General features: G+C 35.4%; 5 protein-coding genes across 8 annotated transcripts in view; 3 read left to right on the top strand and 2 right to left on the bottom strand.

Moving 5' to 3' along the window:
- Positions 1–324: 324 nt before the first annotated feature.
- On the top strand, positions 325–4,537 carry LOC124639768. Its single transcript, XM_047177234.1, has 4 exons — positions 325–707; positions 1,493–1,585; positions 2,228–2,334; positions 2,838–4,537. The coding sequence occupies exons 1-4, from the start codon at positions 510–512 to the stop codon at positions 2,917–2,919; spliced, it is 480 nt and encodes a 159-aa protein (XP_047033190.1). The 5' UTR covers positions 325–509; the 3' UTR covers positions 2,920–4,537.
- A 148-nt stretch (positions 4,538–4,685) lies between these two features.
- LOC124639327 lies at positions 4,686–14,395 on the bottom strand. Its single transcript, XM_047176631.1, has 7 exons — positions 14,072–14,395; positions 13,444–13,539; positions 12,866–13,024; positions 12,339–12,416; positions 9,619–12,263; positions 8,930–9,277; positions 4,686–8,715 (listed from the first exon to the last, which is right to left on the bottom strand). The coding sequence occupies exons 1-7, from the start codon at positions 14,217–14,219 to the stop codon at positions 8,683–8,685; spliced, it is 3,507 nt and encodes a 1,168-aa protein (XP_047032587.1). The 5' UTR covers positions 14,220–14,395; the 3' UTR covers positions 4,686–8,682.
- Positions 14,396–14,560: 165 nt separating this feature from the next.
- On the top strand, positions 14,561–16,942 carry LOC124639331 (phosphoglycerate mutase 2). The gene is made up of 5 exons (XM_047176639.1): positions 14,561–14,758; positions 14,841–15,073; positions 15,781–15,972; positions 16,208–16,280; positions 16,461–16,942. Exons 1-5 carry the CDS (start codon positions 14,656–14,658, stop codon positions 16,625–16,627), a joined length of 768 nt encoding a protein of 255 aa, XP_047032595.1. The 5' UTR covers positions 14,561–14,655; the 3' UTR covers positions 16,628–16,942.
- Positions 16,636–20,478, bottom strand: LOC124639333 (zinc finger protein 511). 4 transcript variants are annotated; one of them, XM_047176643.1, is made up of 4 exons: positions 20,130–20,478; positions 17,751–17,894; positions 17,380–17,578; positions 16,636–17,305 (listed from the first exon to the last, which is right to left on the bottom strand). In XM_047176643.1, exons 2-4 carry the CDS (start codon positions 17,891–17,893, stop codon positions 16,952–16,954), a joined length of 696 nt encoding a protein of 231 aa, XP_047032599.1. In that variant the 5' UTR covers position 17,894; positions 20,130–20,478; the 3' UTR covers positions 16,636–16,951. The 4 variants fall into 4 exon arrangements, with proteins under 4 accessions (XP_047032599.1, XP_047032598.1, XP_047032600.1 ...); XM_047176642.1 differs by having other exon boundaries at positions 20,122–20,476; XM_047176644.1 differs by lacking the exon at positions 20,130–20,478 and adding an exon at positions 19,313–19,334.
- Positions 19,534–20,579, top strand: part of LOC124639330 (ectonucleoside triphosphate diphosphohydrolase 5) — a 30,768-nt gene continuing 29,722 nt past the window's right edge. The window contains exon 1 of the mRNA XM_047176638.1: positions 19,534–19,895. Coding sequence (XP_047032594.1) covers positions 19,875–19,895 — 21 coding nt within the window. The 5' untranslated portion in view covers positions 19,534–19,874. The remainder of the gene's footprint in view (positions 19,896–20,579) is intronic.

The raw sequence follows: 20,579 nt of genomic DNA, 5'->3' as shown, positions 1-20,579 counted from the left end.
TCTTTAACCTATACTGTCCCACTGCTGGACAAAGGCGAAATCTCCTATTTTTATCTTGTTTGATTCGTGATGCGCCCAGTCGAGAATGCAGTCTAATCTTCTTGCGAGAGATTAGCCTCTGGACCGTTTTTATCCTCATATTCTGGGTGCAATTACGCCAGTTATCCATTTAATTGTGTAATAAAATTGCTTAGAAAATTATTGCAAATAAGTATTGATATTATAAAAAGTTACTAAGTAGCATGCTAAAAGTGCTTGCCGCACGTTGTATCTGGAACGCTGTCTCAAAAGACCGCTACTCGAAGAAACAAAAGAGAGAAGTTTCCGTTTAAAAAAAAACAACAAAAGCAACGGTCTTTGTCGTGTTTCGCGTGATTGATTTTTTACATTGATATTTAACTGAAAATGTGTATCGAAGTGTGAGTTTTCGATATATTTCTAGGAAGATATTCTAATAAATAGTTTTCTAGTGTACTTGTATTGTTAGTGCGACCAACACATTACTCAACATGAAGGATCCTTTTGTTAAGGATTCGGTTATCGATTCGCCGGCTAGGGAGAGTCTCAGAAATGTAGAAGGCTGCTACAATAAGAATATATTCAAGACTAGTTCTTTCGCGAACTCTCGACGTGCGTTACAGTCTGGTGCAGACAAAATATCAAGAACATTTCGAAGTGTAAGAAACACCTTCGGGAATCTGTCACAGGTAATTTTGCCGTCTCACGTTTTGCGATATAAAATACACAAAACAGCCTATTTTGTATCGAAAAGTGTCTCTAAATTAAGTATAATACTATTAAATACGACTTAATATGTATAAAATATCACTTCTATAATAAATTCAGTAGGTTTGGCCAAAAAAGCCATGGCAACCGAAATCGATAATTTCTAGATTCTCTAATACCTATGTTCTGTATTTGGGGCAGCCTTAATTTAAATGAGGAAAAGTGAATTTCTTTTATATAGAGAAAACTTAAGTTTTAGTAATGGGTCCATTATATTTAAAGAAAATAACAAACAATGTAATATCAATATGTATTTCTATTACTTTTAAGTCCATATATGTTAATTTTCAATGATAATCTAAGTTAAATTCAGTTACGTGATAATAATCCTTACTTTTCATTGCACTTTTTTATAAATGTCTAGTCAAGTCAATGCCCTAACATGACCTTTTGCACTCCACTATTTTATTTCTGCAAATACCAATAGGTTTTGGTGTTCACTTTTTTGAAAATCTCTTTCATTAAAAACATTCTAAAAATGCCAGAAAGAAGCTAAGCTATTCAATAGCTACTCACTAAAATAAACTTCTCAAGTATGTACTATTGTAAACCAAACAAAAGGTCCTAAAGTACTGAACTGACTCAAAAAATTCAGTATTGGGAAGCTATAGTATCCTTGGGTGACATTGGCTATATTTTGTTCAGGCATGGGGAGTAATTCTGCCAGAAAATAAAAAATAGTGATTTAAAAAATATTTTGCTTTAGCATTTCAGATTGGGAGGCAGACGTCGTCACCGGCTGACAGAGCCTGTGTCTCCGTGCAGGGCACCAACCACACCCGTCATGAAGAAGAAGCAGGTAAACTTCAAGTCCTACTAATATTAATGCCAGAGTTGTGAGTTTGGATGTTTGTTCCTTAATCATGTTCTAATGGCTAAACAAAATGACCTTACATTTGAATCACACGATTAGGGTCCAAGTTAGAACAGAGCATACTCTTTATCTGGGTGCAGGAAATAGTTACTTTAGGATGTGAGAGCTTTTAGATTATGAGCAATAATCTCATAACCGAACTTAAAGATTAGCCATCTAACACTGCGAGGATTTTTCAATATGGAACAGTAAACTTTATACTAATACTGTACTAAGATAATAAATAAATAAAAAAATAGTTTATATCTTCAACTAGTTTGTACAATATTTTAGTTGCCACAACTACCCAAGAAGCATGTAGAACATACAAATAAATGTGCAAATACGATTAAACTTCTATGGTCTTACTATGAAAACTTGAACATGTGTCAAACACTTGTCTAAAAAAAGTGTGGCTGCAAAATGGACCTTATTTCAACGTCATAATCTGACATTTTTTTTGTTAAACTGACGTTTAAACGTTTTTGTGGTAAGACGGCTAAAGTCTAAAACATAAATTCAAAAAGTTAGTTTTTTTTTCAAATACATAGTAACTTAATGATAAATATTGTTTCTGTCGCTTTCCAGATACTAGGTAGGAGTCCTACAAAGCTGTACAGCCCGTTTGGCATTGAGACACCTCACAGCCGGGACTTCAGGATGTCGCCATACATGCCTGACACACCGGACCATGGGTAAGATAACTCTTGTTAATATTATTACACTAAATTATATGATTCTGACGGTAAAATAGGGTCAAGATTTGAATTTAGTTCACAAAAAACGAAGCATTTCCTAAACTTCACTCTACTATTCAACACTTTTTTGGCAAAAAGTAAATGACATAGTATAGTATAGCCTATTTTTTGACTTTTGAATAAGAATTTTGTGAGAGTGTAGAATGTTTTTCTTTTGTATTTTGACCTATCTCTCTTTTATCTCCAAGTTATTATATTCAAAGTGATATCATTTATTTTATTCAGGCCTTAACAAGCACTGAATGTCAAGAATATAAATAGGTTTCATTCTAGTTGTCCATTTTAAAATTCGGTTTCTATGGAGAAGAACAGACAAGAAAGTCACACACAGATATTACAGAGAACTAGAATTAGCCATTTTTAATTAAAATATTAAATTTTTGTTTAGACAAGTGGTTTCAGAACTATGTGTATTCACATTGTAACATAATACTTTTCAGTTTATCACCGAAGCGGCGCAAGGGCGTCACCCACTCGTGGCATATCTTGGCCAAGAAGAGACCTCGAGCGCTCTTCCATTAAATATCTTACTACATAACATGTATTAACTCAACGCACAAATGTATCCCACCGCTTAATGTAAGACAAGCTTCTAAGGCCCTTGGAGATTGCTTAATGTGATGCAAATTAAGTAATGGATTCTCAGTTGCTCTATATATTGTAACTAACAATAAAAATATCTGGGGAACTTTAAAATAAGGATCTATTTGTCCTTATCTTGGGCAGCTATCTCCTATTCAAAGCTATAGCTTTGAAACAATATTCAAACTACTTACCATGAAGAACTTTCACATTCAGAAAATTATTTTCGATGCTCATCTAAGTATAAAAGTTGTAATTGACTTTTGCATTAAACAATCTCTTGGCGCCTATCGATATTTTGTATGCAATTGGTGCTATATACATAGTATATTCTTATTATTGTATTACATACGCGATTGGCTTGTACCCGTCGAAATAACTTGTATTCGTGGCAAGTTACTGACAATAGTACATAAAACTCGTTTAATACTGAGGCTTATATATTTTGTAATTCGACTGAGAAAAAAAAGAATAAAACAAAAAACTTACTCAACTAAAAAACTAAAATTGTATGTAACTTTCCCAATAAAATATGTAGGTATTTTTAAGAGTTTATCACTACACGATTCATTTGAATTTAGTTGTAGGGCAACTATTCGGTGATTTTAATATGTACTTACACCCAATTGTATTTAGGAAACGAGTATTATCGCATATTCAGTATTATAATGCCAAATTATATAGCTTACAGTACAATTCGTGTGGTTAACGGACGAATGGGGTAGCGAAACAAAGTGACTAAATAACATGGGTGCGAAAGAAATTGCATTAAAAAATATATAATGAAATGGTTAGAATAGTATTGTGCCTTTTTTGTATGAGTTTAGGCCCACTATTGATATTTTCTCAATTTTAAGTGTTGCTCAAATATCACTCTGTCACTTACTTATATTATTACTACGGCAGAAAGTCTTCAAGTTAAGTAATTTTTCGGTATTTCGGGGTAAATCGCTGTACCTGATTTTGTTTGGTAAAATGGTATACTTCAGAAAAAGATTGCTTTGAATGTATAAGCATTATGTAAAATCTTAGAACTATCAATATTCTTTACATTACTAACTAGTTTAGATATTAAAGAAGTTATTTGATAGTTAGCTGGACTACTTTGAAACTGTTTTGCAAAAGTCCATTGCTGAGCATGGGACAGTGCTACCCCATTTCGAGTCTAACCACGTAAGTTTTTTACACGCTTCGCAAAGACAATATTGTAGTCGCCTATTTATATTTATACCTAGATTAAGACTGTGTTTTTTTTCTCCAAGCGTCTCAGTAGTATTTATTGTCGAATACAGTCAGCGTCACGAAAGAGAGTGATTTTTGGAAAATTATATGAAAAGTATTAGTAGTTTGCAACTTTTTGACAAGTGTTTAATGACGTTGGCTGTACTGTTAAGACTGATTGTCTTCTAGTTGTATATTTTATTACTTTTAGTTTCTTATTCGAGGCTCAAACGTACCTATTTTTAGTACAATGGTATCTAGTATTATTTTTAATGTATTTTCATTTGTATGTAATGCATTGCAGTGTCGATTTAATTAAATTTGGTTTTCTACAAAATTGAGTTTTTTTACCAAACTATGTGTTTCCCGCAATTTTACAGGGTTAATTGAGAGGCCTGTTCGTTGTAGCCTCTCTAGCTATAGTCTACTTTGCTGTACACATTTTTTAAATTTTTGGGCATCATCTTTTCAAAGAAAACCACAGATTATTATTATTTTTTAATTATAAAAATATCTTCACAGCTCAAACTTATAACAATCAGATAGCTATCGTAATACTAAACTATACAGGATAGTGTACTTCTCATATTATAAGATACATTGATTAACAATCAAGTCAACATGTAGGTATTTATGTCATAGCTTAATCAAGATATGTCTAATATTAGACTGAACTTACAAAAATATACTTTACAAGATCTATGACACAAAAAAAACTATTGGAAACATACTCCGTTTAGGAACATCAGTTAAAAATTAAAATAGAGTTTTATTTTTAATCAGAGTGGACACTAAAGTTGCCTTTTATAAGAACTTGAATTTCTTTATCAATTTACTAGCCGTTTTCCCGCGGTTTCACCCGCGTCCCGTGGTAACTACTGCCCGTACCGGGATAAAATATAGCCTATGTTACTCGTGGATAATGAAGCTTTCGAATGGTGAAGGAATTTTTAAAAACGGTCCAGTAGTTTTTAAGCCTATTCATTACAACCAAACAAACAAACAAAGTTTTCCTCTTTATAATATTAGTATAGATATATTTTTAGTTGAACTCATAGGTTCGGACGAAAAATATTTTTTATGTCTTCTTTTATCTTCAAAAATTCTATTCAAATATGAATTTACAGTTTACAGCGACTAATTAGGATTTGTACTATTAAGGCTTTTACAATCGCTAGATAACTTTTAATTGAAGAATATGTATGTCAAGAAAACAAGTCTCAGATAGAAGTTAACTGATGATTGAAAAAACGGCCATTAATTAACTTTGATTCAACAATTTGTAAATTTTTCTTTCTACATAGCCAAAACATAAAAATCTTACGATCAGTTGCACCATTTAACTTTAACGATAACCGAACCACTTTCAGTTGTCAAATCGCCGAATTGACCAATGAGCGACAAGTAAACGGCTGGTTATGGTTTGGTTATCGTTATAGTTAAATGTGCAACTGGGTATCAAAGTAAAACTACATATTTACATAGTTTACAAAGTTATTTAACTACTTACGATGTAGTTTTTTAGTCAACAATTGTGCAACTTATTTATTACCTATATGAATTAAACATAATATTTTCTGATTACAACAAACAAAACAATAATAACCCATTTATCACATGGTAGCAAACTCGCTTGTTTTTATTATATAATACCTCTATACGTTCTTATATTATTATTTACATAGACACAAAATAGAAGATAAATCGACAATAGTGATTTTTTGTGAAGCCAAAAATGAAATACGTCAATTATTGAGCTGACTTTATGAATATGTTCTGCTGTCCTCAATTTAAAAATAGGTTTTTAATTAAGTTTATATTTTTTTTCAGTTTGATCATAGAACGTCAAAAACATTTTCCAATATATAGGGTTTTTTGTTTAACATTTGCGTTTGTAACCGCTACAGTCTAAAAGAATGTCCGGTTTTTGGACTTATACCTACCACATAAAGTTCAATATCTATCACGCATCGCCGATCTATCAAAACAAAATCTATGATTATTTACAAAACAAGAAATAAACGATTAGGTGGGCACATCGTATAATGGTAAATGAAAAAAAAAACAGTATCTAAGCCTATCATAATTACCTATGGAGTAAATATTCGTCATAAGTTAAATATACCTAAATGATGAAAGTACACAACGCAGATCCCTCAAGATCCAGTTGAAAAAATTATTGTTTCTTATGCAATGCTATTGCCTTTTACTACAGCACCATTTTATAACTAAGATCGATCTTTGCTTGTACATATTCCGAAATTTGTTAAAAATAACGAGGTAATTGTTTTTTTAAGACTTCAATAAAGAATCAAGAAAATTGATTGTGAAAACTAATTACTAACTGGCTAGCTTTTCTAAGAGTCTAACGAATTAAAACAGACCTAAACTGCGCCTATCTGTACGCAATAATCTCCCAAACTACTGATTGGATTTTCATGCTGTTTCAACAAGGGATGGGATAGGATTGATTTAGAGAAAGATTTAGATACGTAGGCACCTTTGCAAAACTTACGGAGTCACTATTTAGATAAAATTGGAAAGCTCCATATCATAGGTATTAAAATAATAGGTACTCTAAAAGCATATTACGTTCCGAGACAGACATGTCTATTTTATGCATTATGATTTTAAATGACAGAATTTTTGCTAATAAGCAATTGATTGAATGAATATGTCAAACGAAATGAAATCTATTTAATATACAGATACTTTTATTTTTGTCTTATTCGAAATTTGCATTAAATAGTAGTTCTGAATTGAAATTGAAATTACTGTATATTTATTTGTCAAACGAAATATAATTTATTATATTATACCAGTTTTACGTACGCATTTGCTTTCTGAAGCTTTTTTTAGTAGCAGACATACCTAATCGTAATATTTTGAGCGTAATATATTCATGTACGTAACTATAACGTTAACCGAACCATTTACAGTTGAAATCATTTGTCGCTCATTGGTCAAACCGCCGATGTCATTGCCGCCCATTGTCGATTTGACCAATGGGTGGCGAGTATACGGTTGGTTATGGTTTGGTTATCGTTAGAGCTCTACCTCACTGGGACGCCATGGCGACGTCGCCAGCGGCACAGGTCTGGCTACTTCTGGCATCCAAATGTCGCCAAGTCGAGTGGCCATGGGGCGTCTCGACAGTCAATTCTTTACGTCGTCGCTGAAGAAATTGCACGCTGACTGGCGACCACATTGGCGACTGTGTGAGGGAGGTGCGCTTTACCGTGTTCATTATACTGGCAACTGTGGCCACGTCGCCAAGCTGCCACGGTAGCCAGAAGCCACGTAGGGAGCTGTAGCTCGTGGCCACGCCTCCAATTTGGCGACGTTGCCAAACCGTCGCCAAGTGAGTTAGGTTCCATACATTTCAATACTAACTGCTTGGATACGTAGCCGGCGACGTCGCCATTGGCGTCCTAATGAGGCAGGGCTCTTATAGTTAAATGGTACAACCGGGTCTTAGTGTCAATACCGGTCCGTACTTTGATGATTGCGTGCGACCAATTGAAATAGTTTAGTGTTAATAAAAGTATATTTAGAGACAAAAGTACTATGAATCCTGCCGACTTGCCTACCTACCTACTACAGTCTATGGTGTAAAATACGGACGGATATTTCACTTCACAGAAAATTAAATAAGCTTATGAGTTTTGGATGTGAGCTGTCAACATTTGAACAGTCACACAAGTCCAAAAGGCCTTGTTAATAATCTTTACAATATCAACAATTCTTTTTAAATTCTGAAGTTGAGCAACACCTTCAATATTTAAACTTTAATGCGTTGTTCAACTGCAGAAAATGTTTGAAACATACATAATAAGGAGACTGAGATTTTTTTTTGGGTCAGTTTGGCTTAAGCCCCCAGTGGTCGAAGCAGCTGTGGCCGACGCCCCCAATTCGGTGAACTAAAAGCATACTCGGGGGCGATGGCCACGAGTGCTTCGGCAATTGGGGACCTTAGCCACTGACCCGATTTTTTACAACTATGTAATATAGGTCAACTATAATAAAGTTATAATACCACTAAGGTAAAGCTAAACTTTTTACCGACAATTATAACATTGAAGGTATTTTTACAATTACTAACTAGTTTAATTTAAAAGTCTTTCACCAACATTTAATTACTGTTGCCCATTAGAAAAGTTGTTTGTTACGCTTTCACGATAAAACGGCTGAAGCGATTGAGATGAAATTTTGCACATATATAGGTAGCACCTTTTTTACTTGGAAAACCATCACTGTTTACTTGATGGTTTTCCACGTAAAAACTTACCATGTTTCTTCTGAAGTTATTTTTGTGCCAGAGCCGCGGTAACTCTTTCGGACAATCCCGCAGAACCATAGAAATATTGAAGTGGTGCAGTAAGTTCCCTCGGTACGCAGACGAAACCGAAATTCAGTTAAATAAATGAATAATCATAGTTTGGTGAAAGCCTCTTACTAACTTACTTAAATTCTTGAAGATCTTCAGTATTTTGGCCCCGGCCGCCGAACGCAGTTCTGAAAACAGATTTATTTGTATTAGTAGACAGTAACATAAATATTGGAACCAAGATCATAAGATATTAGAACAGTCTGTATAAATGTTATACAAAAATAAATAGGTAAATATGCTATTACGTTAATTTTCTAAAGATTATCAAGACACATATTTTCTTTATGTAGAAACGAAGTCTCCCATTTATCCTGTAGTTACAAAATCAGTTATACATACAGAAGGGGTCCTGAAAGTCACCAGGCGTTGATTAAAGGGCCTCCTGAAAGGTAGTCTCATACGAGGCCTCATAGGGGTCCAAGAGGGGGCTCGCATCACGGGCTGATCTACCCTAGGAAGTGGCAGTCGGGGGAATATGGACCGGTTCCTCCACGTCCCGTAGTTAACTGCCACTGTGTCGTCACTGGTGAACATATGCGATCTTGAGGGGCTCTCGTGCGTGGAGTCAGAGGCCTCATGAACTTGCGAGGTCCCTGGACTCGTAGACACTCGGCTAAACACGATTGGGGGGTTCATCCCTATAGTTCTAGTTATTATAGGCGCTGCAGGCTCGTCGAGTGATTTGTTCTGTTAAAATCAAACCGTTATTAGGTTCTACATTTTTGAGCTATGAGAACTTTACAAAAGAGTCAAAGGTAGCTAGTAGTACCGGAATGCAAGACAAGCCGTGGCTTGGATCGACATTGATCACGTTTCAAAGCTGATGAGATACAAAATTTTAAATACTGTGCTATTATTTCCTTATGCACGGAAGGTGTATAAGGTTGAAAAATAAGATGACAACTACCATGAATGTTGTGTAAAATAAATAAAAAAATGTGTAAGAACTTTAATTTAGTCGAGAAATAATGAGATTTAAATGTATATTTTGCATACAATATTACTACAGCGGTATTACAAAAACTCACCATCTTATCCAAATTGGTGGTGTCTGGCGACGGCGCCGGCGGCTGTCCGTCACTATTGTCGGACTGAACTGATGGCGGTCCATCACCCAAATCAGACGGCGCCACAAACTGTCCGTCACCCCTCTCGACCCGTGTCGCCCTTTGATCATCACTCTTATCGAGTGCTGACACTTGCCCATCGCCTCTATCGGTATGGGCTAACATATCATCACCCCTGTCAGACCGCCCCGATAGCGCCAGATCCTCTAGCAAAGAAGGGCTTTCCACTACCGACGAAGCGAGCATCGCTGTAAACGCGCACCGATTCTTCAACAAGGTATACTCCTCATAAACATCCTTGTTCACTGATATCTGCTTCTCAAAGAGTCTGATCATCGAATTGTTGAATATATCAGCGTTCGTGAGCCGCATCATTTGTATGAGGGCCCGCGCTATCGACTCCTCAAACGCCAATATACACACTCGCTCCAAAATATGTTCGACAACGTCCTTGTTGAAAGTCCTGTCGTTGTTCACCATGAAGTAGATGAGATTTAAAAACACTATTTTGAACCTTGAAAAGTTCTGCGTTATAGACATGGTTGCCATGAAAACGTCACACAGTAGCGTCCTGTTCGTCTTATCAGAAGCTACCACTAGTTTCAACAGATCTTCACAAATACTCAGGTCCACATTGTTCAAGTGCAGCAGAGTAATCTCTATCGTATTGACTCTCAATCGCGTATCTTCTTCAGAATCGCACCTCGCTTTCACGATGAAATCGTAAGCCATTTCTACGAGTATCCTAGTGAGGCCTCGTCGCGCACACTCCTCTACGAAACACATGCCGTACCTTCTCCTAAGTTCCACCCAGTTCCTCACCAACAAATACTCCTTTATTAACATCATTTCGTCCAGTAACGTTAACTTAGCTTTAATTTGTTCACAGCTGGGTATCATATGCATAAACATACACTGTCCATAGAATACTTTACGGCAAGCGTTCAGCAAGTTGTAAAAACATACGTTGCCAAACACGACGCTTCGGGCTTTAGGCATGCCTTCAAAGAATGATTCCATTAGACGCGGTGTTCTCATCATATCTGGAGCAACTGGTCTTGTATCTAAATCAATATTTTCAGCAAAGTCTTGGTCACTCTCGGCACCATCGGTACTGTTACTTTGCTTATAAATGGAAGTTGAATCAGCGTTTTGTTTCTCGCAAATGGTTTTAGATGTTACAGTTTCTGAAGTTTCTCTTATTTTCGTTGGACAGTAGACGGGTTTCTCTATGTTCAACACGATATTTTTGTTCACCGGCCTTGGAACGTACTCTTCGACCGGGCGTGAAACTGGGGCCGAAACTACGGACGGACGAATAGATTCGAAGCCGGAGATACTTTCAGCGAAGAGAGAAAGGGCGTCGTCGTCATCGTGGTGATCATAATATGAGTTGCCGCCACCGTCTGCGGGCTCGTTATCGGAACTATCATCGTCTCTGGAAGCTCTAGTGCTCGTATTTGAAGCTTTAGAACTGCTAGATAATCTCCTAACTGGTTGGGGTTTCACAAATTCCGGTTCCGGTTGTTCTTCTTGAGTAATTTCTTTAACTGGGGCGTCATTATCTTTATTTGTTACTGTGTTAGTATCTTTTGTAACTATTTCATTATTATCCGTTGTATTGTTTTCTTTATCCGAAACCGTTGCAACAACACGAGATTCATCATCATCGACTTTAGCTGAATTGATTACCGCGTTCATATCTTGACAGACAGATATCATTTCTAATTCGTCATTTAAGAAATCGAACTCTGCACCATTCCTCTTAACGAAGTTGAAGTTAACGTCGCCATTGTGCGAGTTGATCCAATTTATCATTTCCATGTCTAACTTCTTTATTAACGCAATAAGTTTGTCAATTGCCTTAACAAATTCTGGAGAATCACTAAGATCTAAGGAGTTTCTATTGATAAGTTCTTGCTCCGACATGTCATCACTGTCTTCAGAATCAGATGACTGTGATTCAGAATCAGTTGAGTCTGAAGACTCTTCAACTTCCCGGGCATCATTAGATACAGTATTTTTTTGGGCATCTATTTGACGTTTCTTCACTTCGTTATCAATATTGGTCAGTACAAGAACAGGAACCTTTTTATTCAAATGGACAAAGTCAGTGGGTGACACAGTAACGCAGGTTGTGGTACATGACCAATTCGAATTACTACTAACAGAAGACCTATTAGAATTGACTCGTGCCGATGCGTCTGGTTTTGGTCCTATTTTGATTTCAACATTAGGTTTTTTAGGCTTTCTCAGTTGGTCGACTATTGAAGGATTACTATCAACTGTTACAGTTTCTTGCTTACCTTGGGGCGTTTGCTTCTTACGGCCTACTGAGCGTTTTGTTGCTGGCGGTTTTTTAGATGCGGGCCGTGGTCGCTTTATTGGACATTTTTTATTGTGAGCTACAGGTCCTGTCTTTCCCTCTGAAGTCAGTGGTTCTTCATCAGCTGGTTGGATAACAAAGTGACTGTTAGGTTCTACTTCCTCTTGAATATTTTCTACTTTTATGTTGACATTTAAAGGTGCCATCTCTGTATCAGTGTCTTCCCTAGGTTGCTTCGCATCCAACTGTGCTGTCGAATCGGCTAATCTTTTTCTGGTAACTGTAAATAAAATTCATATGTTTAATAGATTATTGATTGTTATGTAAAAGGTAATAATATTTTTATTGTTTTTACCAATTCTTCTCGGTCTTTCACTAACTTTTGATGCATCTTGGACTGGTGTTTTGGTTGCTGTAGAAGTAACAGTGTCTTCTGCAAAGTAAGTTAAAAAACCATTACTATATTATGTACTAAAACTAAAATAACTAAAAGAAAAAAGCTCAAGTCTATTGGATGATTACATCAAGACTTTACTTATTTACTGCTTGTTACAGATATAATTATTACAACAATGTTAAAATGTTGGTACTAGCTAAACATTAAGGAACGTAGTGCATTGTATCGTGAACTAGCTTTCCCCCATGGTTTTATCGGAGTCACATGGGAACAACTGGCTACACCAAGGTGAAATATACCCTATGTTACTCAGGAACAGTCTAGCTTCCAAAGAGTGAAAGTGAAAGATTTTCGGACAGTAGTTTCGGAGCATTTACAGTACAAACCAAAAATTTCTCTAGGTATATTGAATATAGGTTAAGTATGTCCTTTATAATTAATTTTAATACATTATATTTTATTCATAAATAAAAAATACAACCAACCTGATTTTTTTTCCAGTACAATACGTTTTTCAAAGAAATCTGATATAACCTTATTTTTGAACGTTCTTCTTCTTATTTTAGGAGCTTGAATATAAACTACATTATCCGGTTCAAAAACAGGATGAGTTACGTCGTTTTTTACCAACTGCTGTCTAGCCACTGGAAAAAATGTTTAGTAAATATATGGACACATAACCTGTGGCCTAGTGGGTAAAGAACCAACCTCTCAAGTATGACTGAGTGGGTACGACTCCATGTCAGACAAGTACCAATGCAACTTTTCTAAGTTTGTATATACTTTCTAAGTATATCTTGGACACCAGAAGCCAGTAAGTCTGACACCTGGGTTGCCCGGGTAACTAGGTTGAGGTCAGATAGGCAGTCACTCCTTGTAAAAAACTGGTACTCAGCTGCATCTGGTTAGACTGGTAGCCTTTTACAGTAAAATATCGGGTCCCGTTGCATTGAAAGGTTGCTTATGCAAAGGTGCAGGTACTATACCCCAATTGTGTGGGTCCTTAAACAATCTTGGTAAGATTGTATAGAAATTGTCTATCTCGTAATAACGAAATCATTACCTGAATTAGCTAGTTCAACCTTAGTATTCACGTCTAAGTTCTTCTTAAATTGTGGAGGACGACGGCCTTTCACAACTGGTACAAACACTCCATCATCTGTAAATAGATAATAGATTAATGTTTTTTATAAGTATCAAAGTATCACAGTTAAGAGTTTGTGTGGTTGAACATGTTTATCTCGGGTAATGCTGGTTCAATTTGAAATGTTATTTCAGTATGAGATAGCCCATTTATTGAGGAAGGCTATAGGCTAGTTTATCAGGGTAGGTATGTGAAGTAGTTCTCATGTGATGGGGATGAAACTACTCTTCTGCCAGTGTTGAGGTAGCTATTTTTGAGGCTATTAGATTTAGGTAGCTGAAAAAAAAATATTTGACATAGAAGTTGTGAGAATTACTGTCATCTATTTGTCAAGTCAACTGATTGACCCTTTAACAAATAATAATATATTGAGAACTACTACTGGCATTTTCTTATTATTTGAATGGTTATTGAATTTGGTATAACATAATATTTTATTATCCTTGAAGAAAAAGCCGTTCATGTTCTCGGAATACAGTTGTGTTCATGAAATCCGAACTGAGTAAATAGGTACCTAAGATTTTTACTGAGTCTGCAAAACTCTTACCTGTAGTTTCTGCAAGCGGTATGCTGACTTTGAAGTTTACAGGCTGATTTGACTTCAATGTTCTTTTCCTAATAGTCTGTTTCGGCATCGGCTTCTCAGCATTCTTCCTTTTTAAAGAAGGTTTTTGAACAGTTTTCTTTGGCGACATTTTAGGTAAATATTTTCAAAAGTATTGGGTTAACAGGCGCTCAGACAAAGAGCTGAAGACTATTCATTATGACTAAATTATAATATAATTTTCATCTAAGTATGTATTTCTTATATTCAAAATATATTTATTTTCGCAAACAAAAACTTAAGGTTATTGCTTTAAGTCACTTTCGTTTCGTCGCGGAAGACTTTCAATTTTTTAAGTTTAGTGTTGCGCTATATTATCTAGTGTTTACGGCAACACTTCCATTTTTAGTCGATTATTGGTAACAAACAATAACTTGACAGTACAAATATCGATTATTACATGGCTTATTCGATTATTTATCTGTTCTTCAGAACAAGTAGAGGTCACTTAGGTTATTTACGTCAAAAGGAAAATTGAACAGAAATCGGCTTCAATATCGCCGGTTGAGTAAATAAAATTAACGAAAATGGCTGCGAAATACAAGATTGTTATGATTCGCCACGGCGAAAGTGAGTGGAACCAGAAAAACCTTTTCTGTGGATGGTTTGATGCCGACCTAAGTGATAAAGGTAAGTTTTAAAATACCTACCTGCTAGATGTAGGTTTCTTTCCCGATAATTGTCATCACATAATATCATTTTTTACTTCTAGGACGCGAGGAAGCCGTTGCTGCAGGCAAGGCTTTGAAATCCGAAGGATATGAATTCGACGTCGCCCACACCTCAGTGCTGAAACGCGCTCAAATCACCCTGAACACCATCTTGAATGAAATTGGGAAACCTGACCTGCCCGTAGAGAAGACCTGGCGACTAAACGAGAGGCACTATGGTGGTCTCACTGGTCTTAACAAAGCGGAGACTGCTGCCAAGTATGGTGAAGCCCAAGTATGTATATTTCGTGCTTTTCTAATATACTTATTTTGTCCAATTTACTATTGTATCAATCAACATTCAAGAATTGCATTAAAGTGGAAAAGAATACCTATGCTAATATTAATAAAGAGTTAACATTTTTCTGTAAACCTAAAGGCTCTAAGACTGTTGAACTGATTAGAATATTTTTTTTCACTGTTGAAAAGCTACACTTTTCCAGAGTAACATAGGCATATATTTTATCTCGATACGGGAAGTAGTTCCCACGGGAAAACGGCTAGTATTATGTATGATGAAACCATAAACTATTGCTATCATTCCGTAATCTGACTGATGTCTGATCAGAAGCCAAAATAACTCCAGTCAGCTATCAGCACAGATCTTTTTGGCAGACCTTTATTTGACCTCATTAGATATACTGTAGCTACCTACCTATTACGTATGATAGATTTATTGCACACAAAATGTTCTTTTCGATTTTGATTGAAAAAATGGAATGAATGAAATCTTAATTTAAAATTTTCAAAGTCACCTTCATATGAAAGATGTGAGCGTTAATATCTAATAATAATCTCCATAGTAATATAGAACATAGTTCCTGTGTATTAACTGGATTTCCGTAATCTCGATTAGATACCTACCTATTTACGCTATCTGTCTATCGGCTCACATATTACTGCTTAGTTCTGTAGCTTATTAGAAAATAATAATTTCCGCAGGTTCAAATCTGGCGTCGTAGCTTCGACGTTCCTCCCCCACCGATGGAGAAGGACCATCCTTATTACGAAACCATCGTAAAGGACCCCCGCTATGCTGGCGACCCAAAACCTGAAGAGTTCCCCATGTTCGAGAGCTTGAAGCTCACTATTGAGAGGACACTGCCTTACTGGAACAATGTTATTGTTCCCCAGGTAAGAGTTTCACCAAGTATACAATATCATCTTTCGTACAAAGATTTCTATGTTATGATTATAATCCTTGTTCATAAGGTAGGCTCCTTTCCATTTCAAATTATTAGACGCCACTAGTTTCACCATTTATCAAGTTTGCCATAAAAGTAAGAATTGATAAGAACTTTATATTTTACCAAATATTGATAATAGCATCGTATAGCAGTTATTAATACATACAATATTTATGTTTCAGATTAAAGCTGGAAAGAGGATTATTATCGCTGCCCACGGCAATAGCCTTCGGGGTATTGTTAAGCATTTAGATGGTATGTATCATGATTACAAATAGTTTACGTAACTTTGATTACGATTATAAATTCTTTTGAAAAATAATTTTAAGCGCTTTGTCGCTAATGCTATTCCCAGTGAGGTAATGTTTTCTCTAAAACTTAAGGACACTTGAGGTCAAATGGAACTATAGAAATAATAGTTTCCAATATTTCCAGGTCTGAGCGATAGCGCCATCATGGAACTGAACCTGCCAACTGGCATTCCATTCGTATACGAGTTAGATGAGGACATGAAACCAGTCGATTCAATGGTCTTCCTTGGTGACGAAGAAACTGTAAAGAAAGCGATGGAAGCCGTTGCTTCCCAAGGCAAGGCCAAGTAAATATTAAGTCAAATCTAGAATTTATTTTATTGTAGTCGTTGAAATTGTAACGGTTGACATTATTGTAAAGGATCTAAGTAAGTGTAATGTATAAATGTGAAATATCGTTCAGCATGTAGTATACAGCAAAAAGTTGGCTAAGGAATCTCTACAAAATGTTTGGATTGATATTCAAAATTAGCTGCTATATCTGAGAGATTTTCTATTGGGTGTATGCCAAGACATACTTTGAAGATGTTACCACAAGAGTTTAAATATGTTTATTTATGTAGAGAGCTTGAGGATAAAGAATAAAATTTGATTGGAAATTCTAAATTCTTCTTTTTATTCCGGTAAACTCTCCTTCAAATCTGCCATCACTTCGTCCATATTAACATCTTTAGAGGGTTTGTTAGCATCAGATTTCGTGAATTTTCTGCCGCTGTATTTCGCGAATGTCTTTTGTTTGCTTGTAGCTAAGACTAATTTATTTTTCACCTCGCTTGTGCTTTCGTTATCAAGTTCCATGCACATCGCGTTCTCATCCGTTTTTTGTTTGGTTTTGGTTTTTTTCTTTGACTTTTTCGGTTTCGTTTCGAACCTGAATTCTTTTGGTAAGTTGTGTTCCTCTACACAGTGTTGCAGTCGGTCATTAGCATTCATGAACTTGTGTTTGCATTCTTCTATGTAGCAGCTGTACTGTAAGATCATCGCAAAACATAAGTATAGAGTATTTTGAAAAATGACTCACTTTTGATGTTTAAGTATCTTACCGAGGGCCTCTTTTCTGCTAAAACTGCGAAGAACGAGTCATGATTTTCTTGAATGTGCAAATCTAGCAAATGGGGCGAGGGTAGAACCTTTTTGCACTGTGCACAGGAGTATCTATGTGAAGAGTTATAGTGATTCTCGAATTCTAGCAAAGATTCTGTTGTAAAATCACATCCAGGAATGTTGCAAGTAGATTGTATTCTAAAACAATTGAAAACAATCAGCTGAATCCTACTCTACCTCTCTAGGCAGTTGATTTATCTAGAACATCTTGATTGATGAAATCAAAGCCAATCTATGTAACAATTCTAAAAGCTATTTAACGAGCAATAATGTGTTTGTTGAAAAGCTGGATTTCTAACTGATTACTCACACTTCATGGCAGAGATTTTCTTCGTCAAAATCGTAAACACCGAGCCTAGGAGGCGGTTTGTCATTTATAAAAAGAATGTCATCGAGCTTTCGACGGCCAACGCCGTAAGATTTCAATTTTTCAAGGATTTGGCTGGACTCCATCCTGAAAAGTAATATTAAAGAGGACATCAAGCATTTTCATGTAAAATAGCAATTCAATAACTATCTACGCGATGTCAAAAACAACCTAACTAACCCTTATGCAAGACAGTTTCGCTTGACTTGATATTTTCTATTTTCTATAGATGCTTAGATATTTTCGCTACACGATCTTAAAATTGTATAATAAAAACTGGAATAGCAGCAAGCTGGATGACTAAAACAACATTTTATCGAGAAACAAATGAATACTTCGTAGCATTTTTAAACGAGTTTGTTATCTTGATAATAACTTTGTGTCCTTGTAGGTACTTCGTAATTTAAACAATCTTCAACAATACTTTATTTATTACTGTATCATAATTGTCAAGAATGTAATGTTTATCCAGATGTCTCTTTTAACGACTGCGACCGTTAGATGGGATAACCGAATGGAACGATAAGGTGCAATAACTTTTTCTAATCGAGTGAGCAAACATACTGCACGCGATTAAGGGTAGAAGGGGGGAAGAAATTAGGATTCCGATTTCTTTTGTTGGACTGCGTTTTTAGAGAGTGGTAAGGTCTGTCTAGAAGGAAATCTGCTGATTTAGAAATTTTGGAAATCACTGCTGCAAACGTTGCATCAACTTCAGCAGACGTTGACTGTGTTGTTATCAAACGCTACGTAAGTACTATTTTTATTTAGAAATTTATCTAATAATATACATTTGCAGATTGAGATTTGAAGTAAATGTTTGAATAGTAGGTACCGATACTTTTCTCCTATGATTACAATATCTTTACATACGTAACGTTAGGATTGCATCAGCTATAGAAATAAGATTTATTAGCATTGATTACCCATGTTAGTAAACTATTGTGGTAATTATGCCTTGGAAACTGCTTTAACATCTTAACTGTCTGACCTAAAAGTATGTATAAGCCAAAATAACTGAAATCAAATTAGAAAAATGAACAGTGAAAAGTAAATACTAAGAAAATTAACATAATGATCACATACTCTAGATGTGGCTTATCAGTTCAATAGCCACTTAATTAAACATCTAATTATAACTCAACTGGTTACGTTAGCCGTAGCCAAATATTTGATTAGATACCGGATTTTATTCGGTGACAAACTACACCAAACACCTGTATTTAAATATATACCTATTCTGTTTTATGATGTAATAATATCTCTACTTACATCATCTGTCTAGCCTTTTCCCAACTAGGTATCTGGGGGTCTTAATCCAGTTACCCGAGCAACCGAATGAATACCTCTTCGTAAGGCTGGTTGTCAGACTTTATATGTTCTGACTACCCGTAACGACTACCAAAGATAAAGTACCTATAATACATACATATTGCCCCTATTTTATCATGACGAAACTCCTATTAGCCTCCCCCTGATCTAGAAATATATTCGAGCTATATTACCTAGTGCATAACCATTCGTCTCAAACTGATTCGGAAGGTCATATTCATTTTACAATCAGTCGTTTATACATATATCTGCCGGGACGGCTTATCGTTATCATGGTCAGAACGTCACTGAAGCGGCTACTGCAACGTGGTAACCGCGAAACCAGTAACAGAATACGGAGTCACGATAAATCAACGATAAGTGTTCCTGATAAAAAATGGTCTCAATGATGCTCAGTCATCATTACAAGTCTCAATAGTAACGTTGTTTAAATCTTGTTGTCTAGTTGTATAGTCTGTGGTGCTATCTGAAGCGCACGTCTATTAACTCCGGTATATACTTGTATAAATACATTATAAATACCTACCTACTACGTAATTTATTATCAAGGCCAAGATAATTACTTGACACATGTAATATGTAAGTTAGTTTACGTTCGGCAAGTATTCAATAAGGTTTCTAAATTAAACAGATGCCTTTTATATGAAAACAATATTTAGAAACCGATTCGGAAATTGAAATTATTTGTTAGGTATTTATTTTGTGGTTAATTGAGGAAGTGATATTAGAATAAAAATGCAAATACGGCAAAGAAAGGTAAGTGTTTAACTATATCATTTATCACAATTACCTATTTATTCTATACTCATTATTTACCTATTCCGAAAAAAGGTCTCTAGTGTTTTGTGACAAAGAGGTTATGTTTATAGTTAGGAAAAAACTCTCAAGTGTAAATATTTCATGTTTTCACATCTCATTAGCTTAATCTTCAATATTGCAAGAAAAATACTGCGTTATGACATAAGTTGGAGAAATAACTTACCTTATTACCTTTTATTTCGTAGTTTTGTTTAGTAGACAGTAAAAATACTGTGGAATGTAATGTTTTTAGTTATTCAAAGTAAAATTAAAATCTCCTACTTCGAATACGTGTAATTATTCAATAAATAACGCAAATGGAGATGCACTTATTTTAATAAATGGGACTTGCAACTTGTAGGTACATATATATCGGTAACCATTTTTGATTGGGCGGGACTGTGTACTTTTGATCATGTTTTTGGTTGAACATAAAAATAGGCCTGTGATAATATACCGGAAGATTTCTTAAATATTTAGTGGCTTTAATTTATAAAAAATATATAAATATAGAAAAATATGTTAAATTCGTTAAGCATTGTAAAGATTTAGTCGATTTCTAACGTCCATTTTTAAACTCGCGGAACAACTGATGGTAATGTGTAACTCACATGATAGCATCACTAACCATCGAGCTTAGAA

The sequence above is a fragment of the Helicoverpa zea genome, chromosome 19 (assembly GCF_022581195.2).
Source record: "Helicoverpa zea isolate HzStark_Cry1AcR chromosome 19, ilHelZeax1.1, whole genome shotgun sequence".
Classification (NCBI taxonomy): domain Eukaryota; kingdom Metazoa; phylum Arthropoda; class Insecta; order Lepidoptera; family Noctuidae; genus Helicoverpa; species Helicoverpa zea.
Note: the sequence above shows the minus strand (reverse complement) of the source record. Positions and strands in the feature narration are given on the sequence as shown.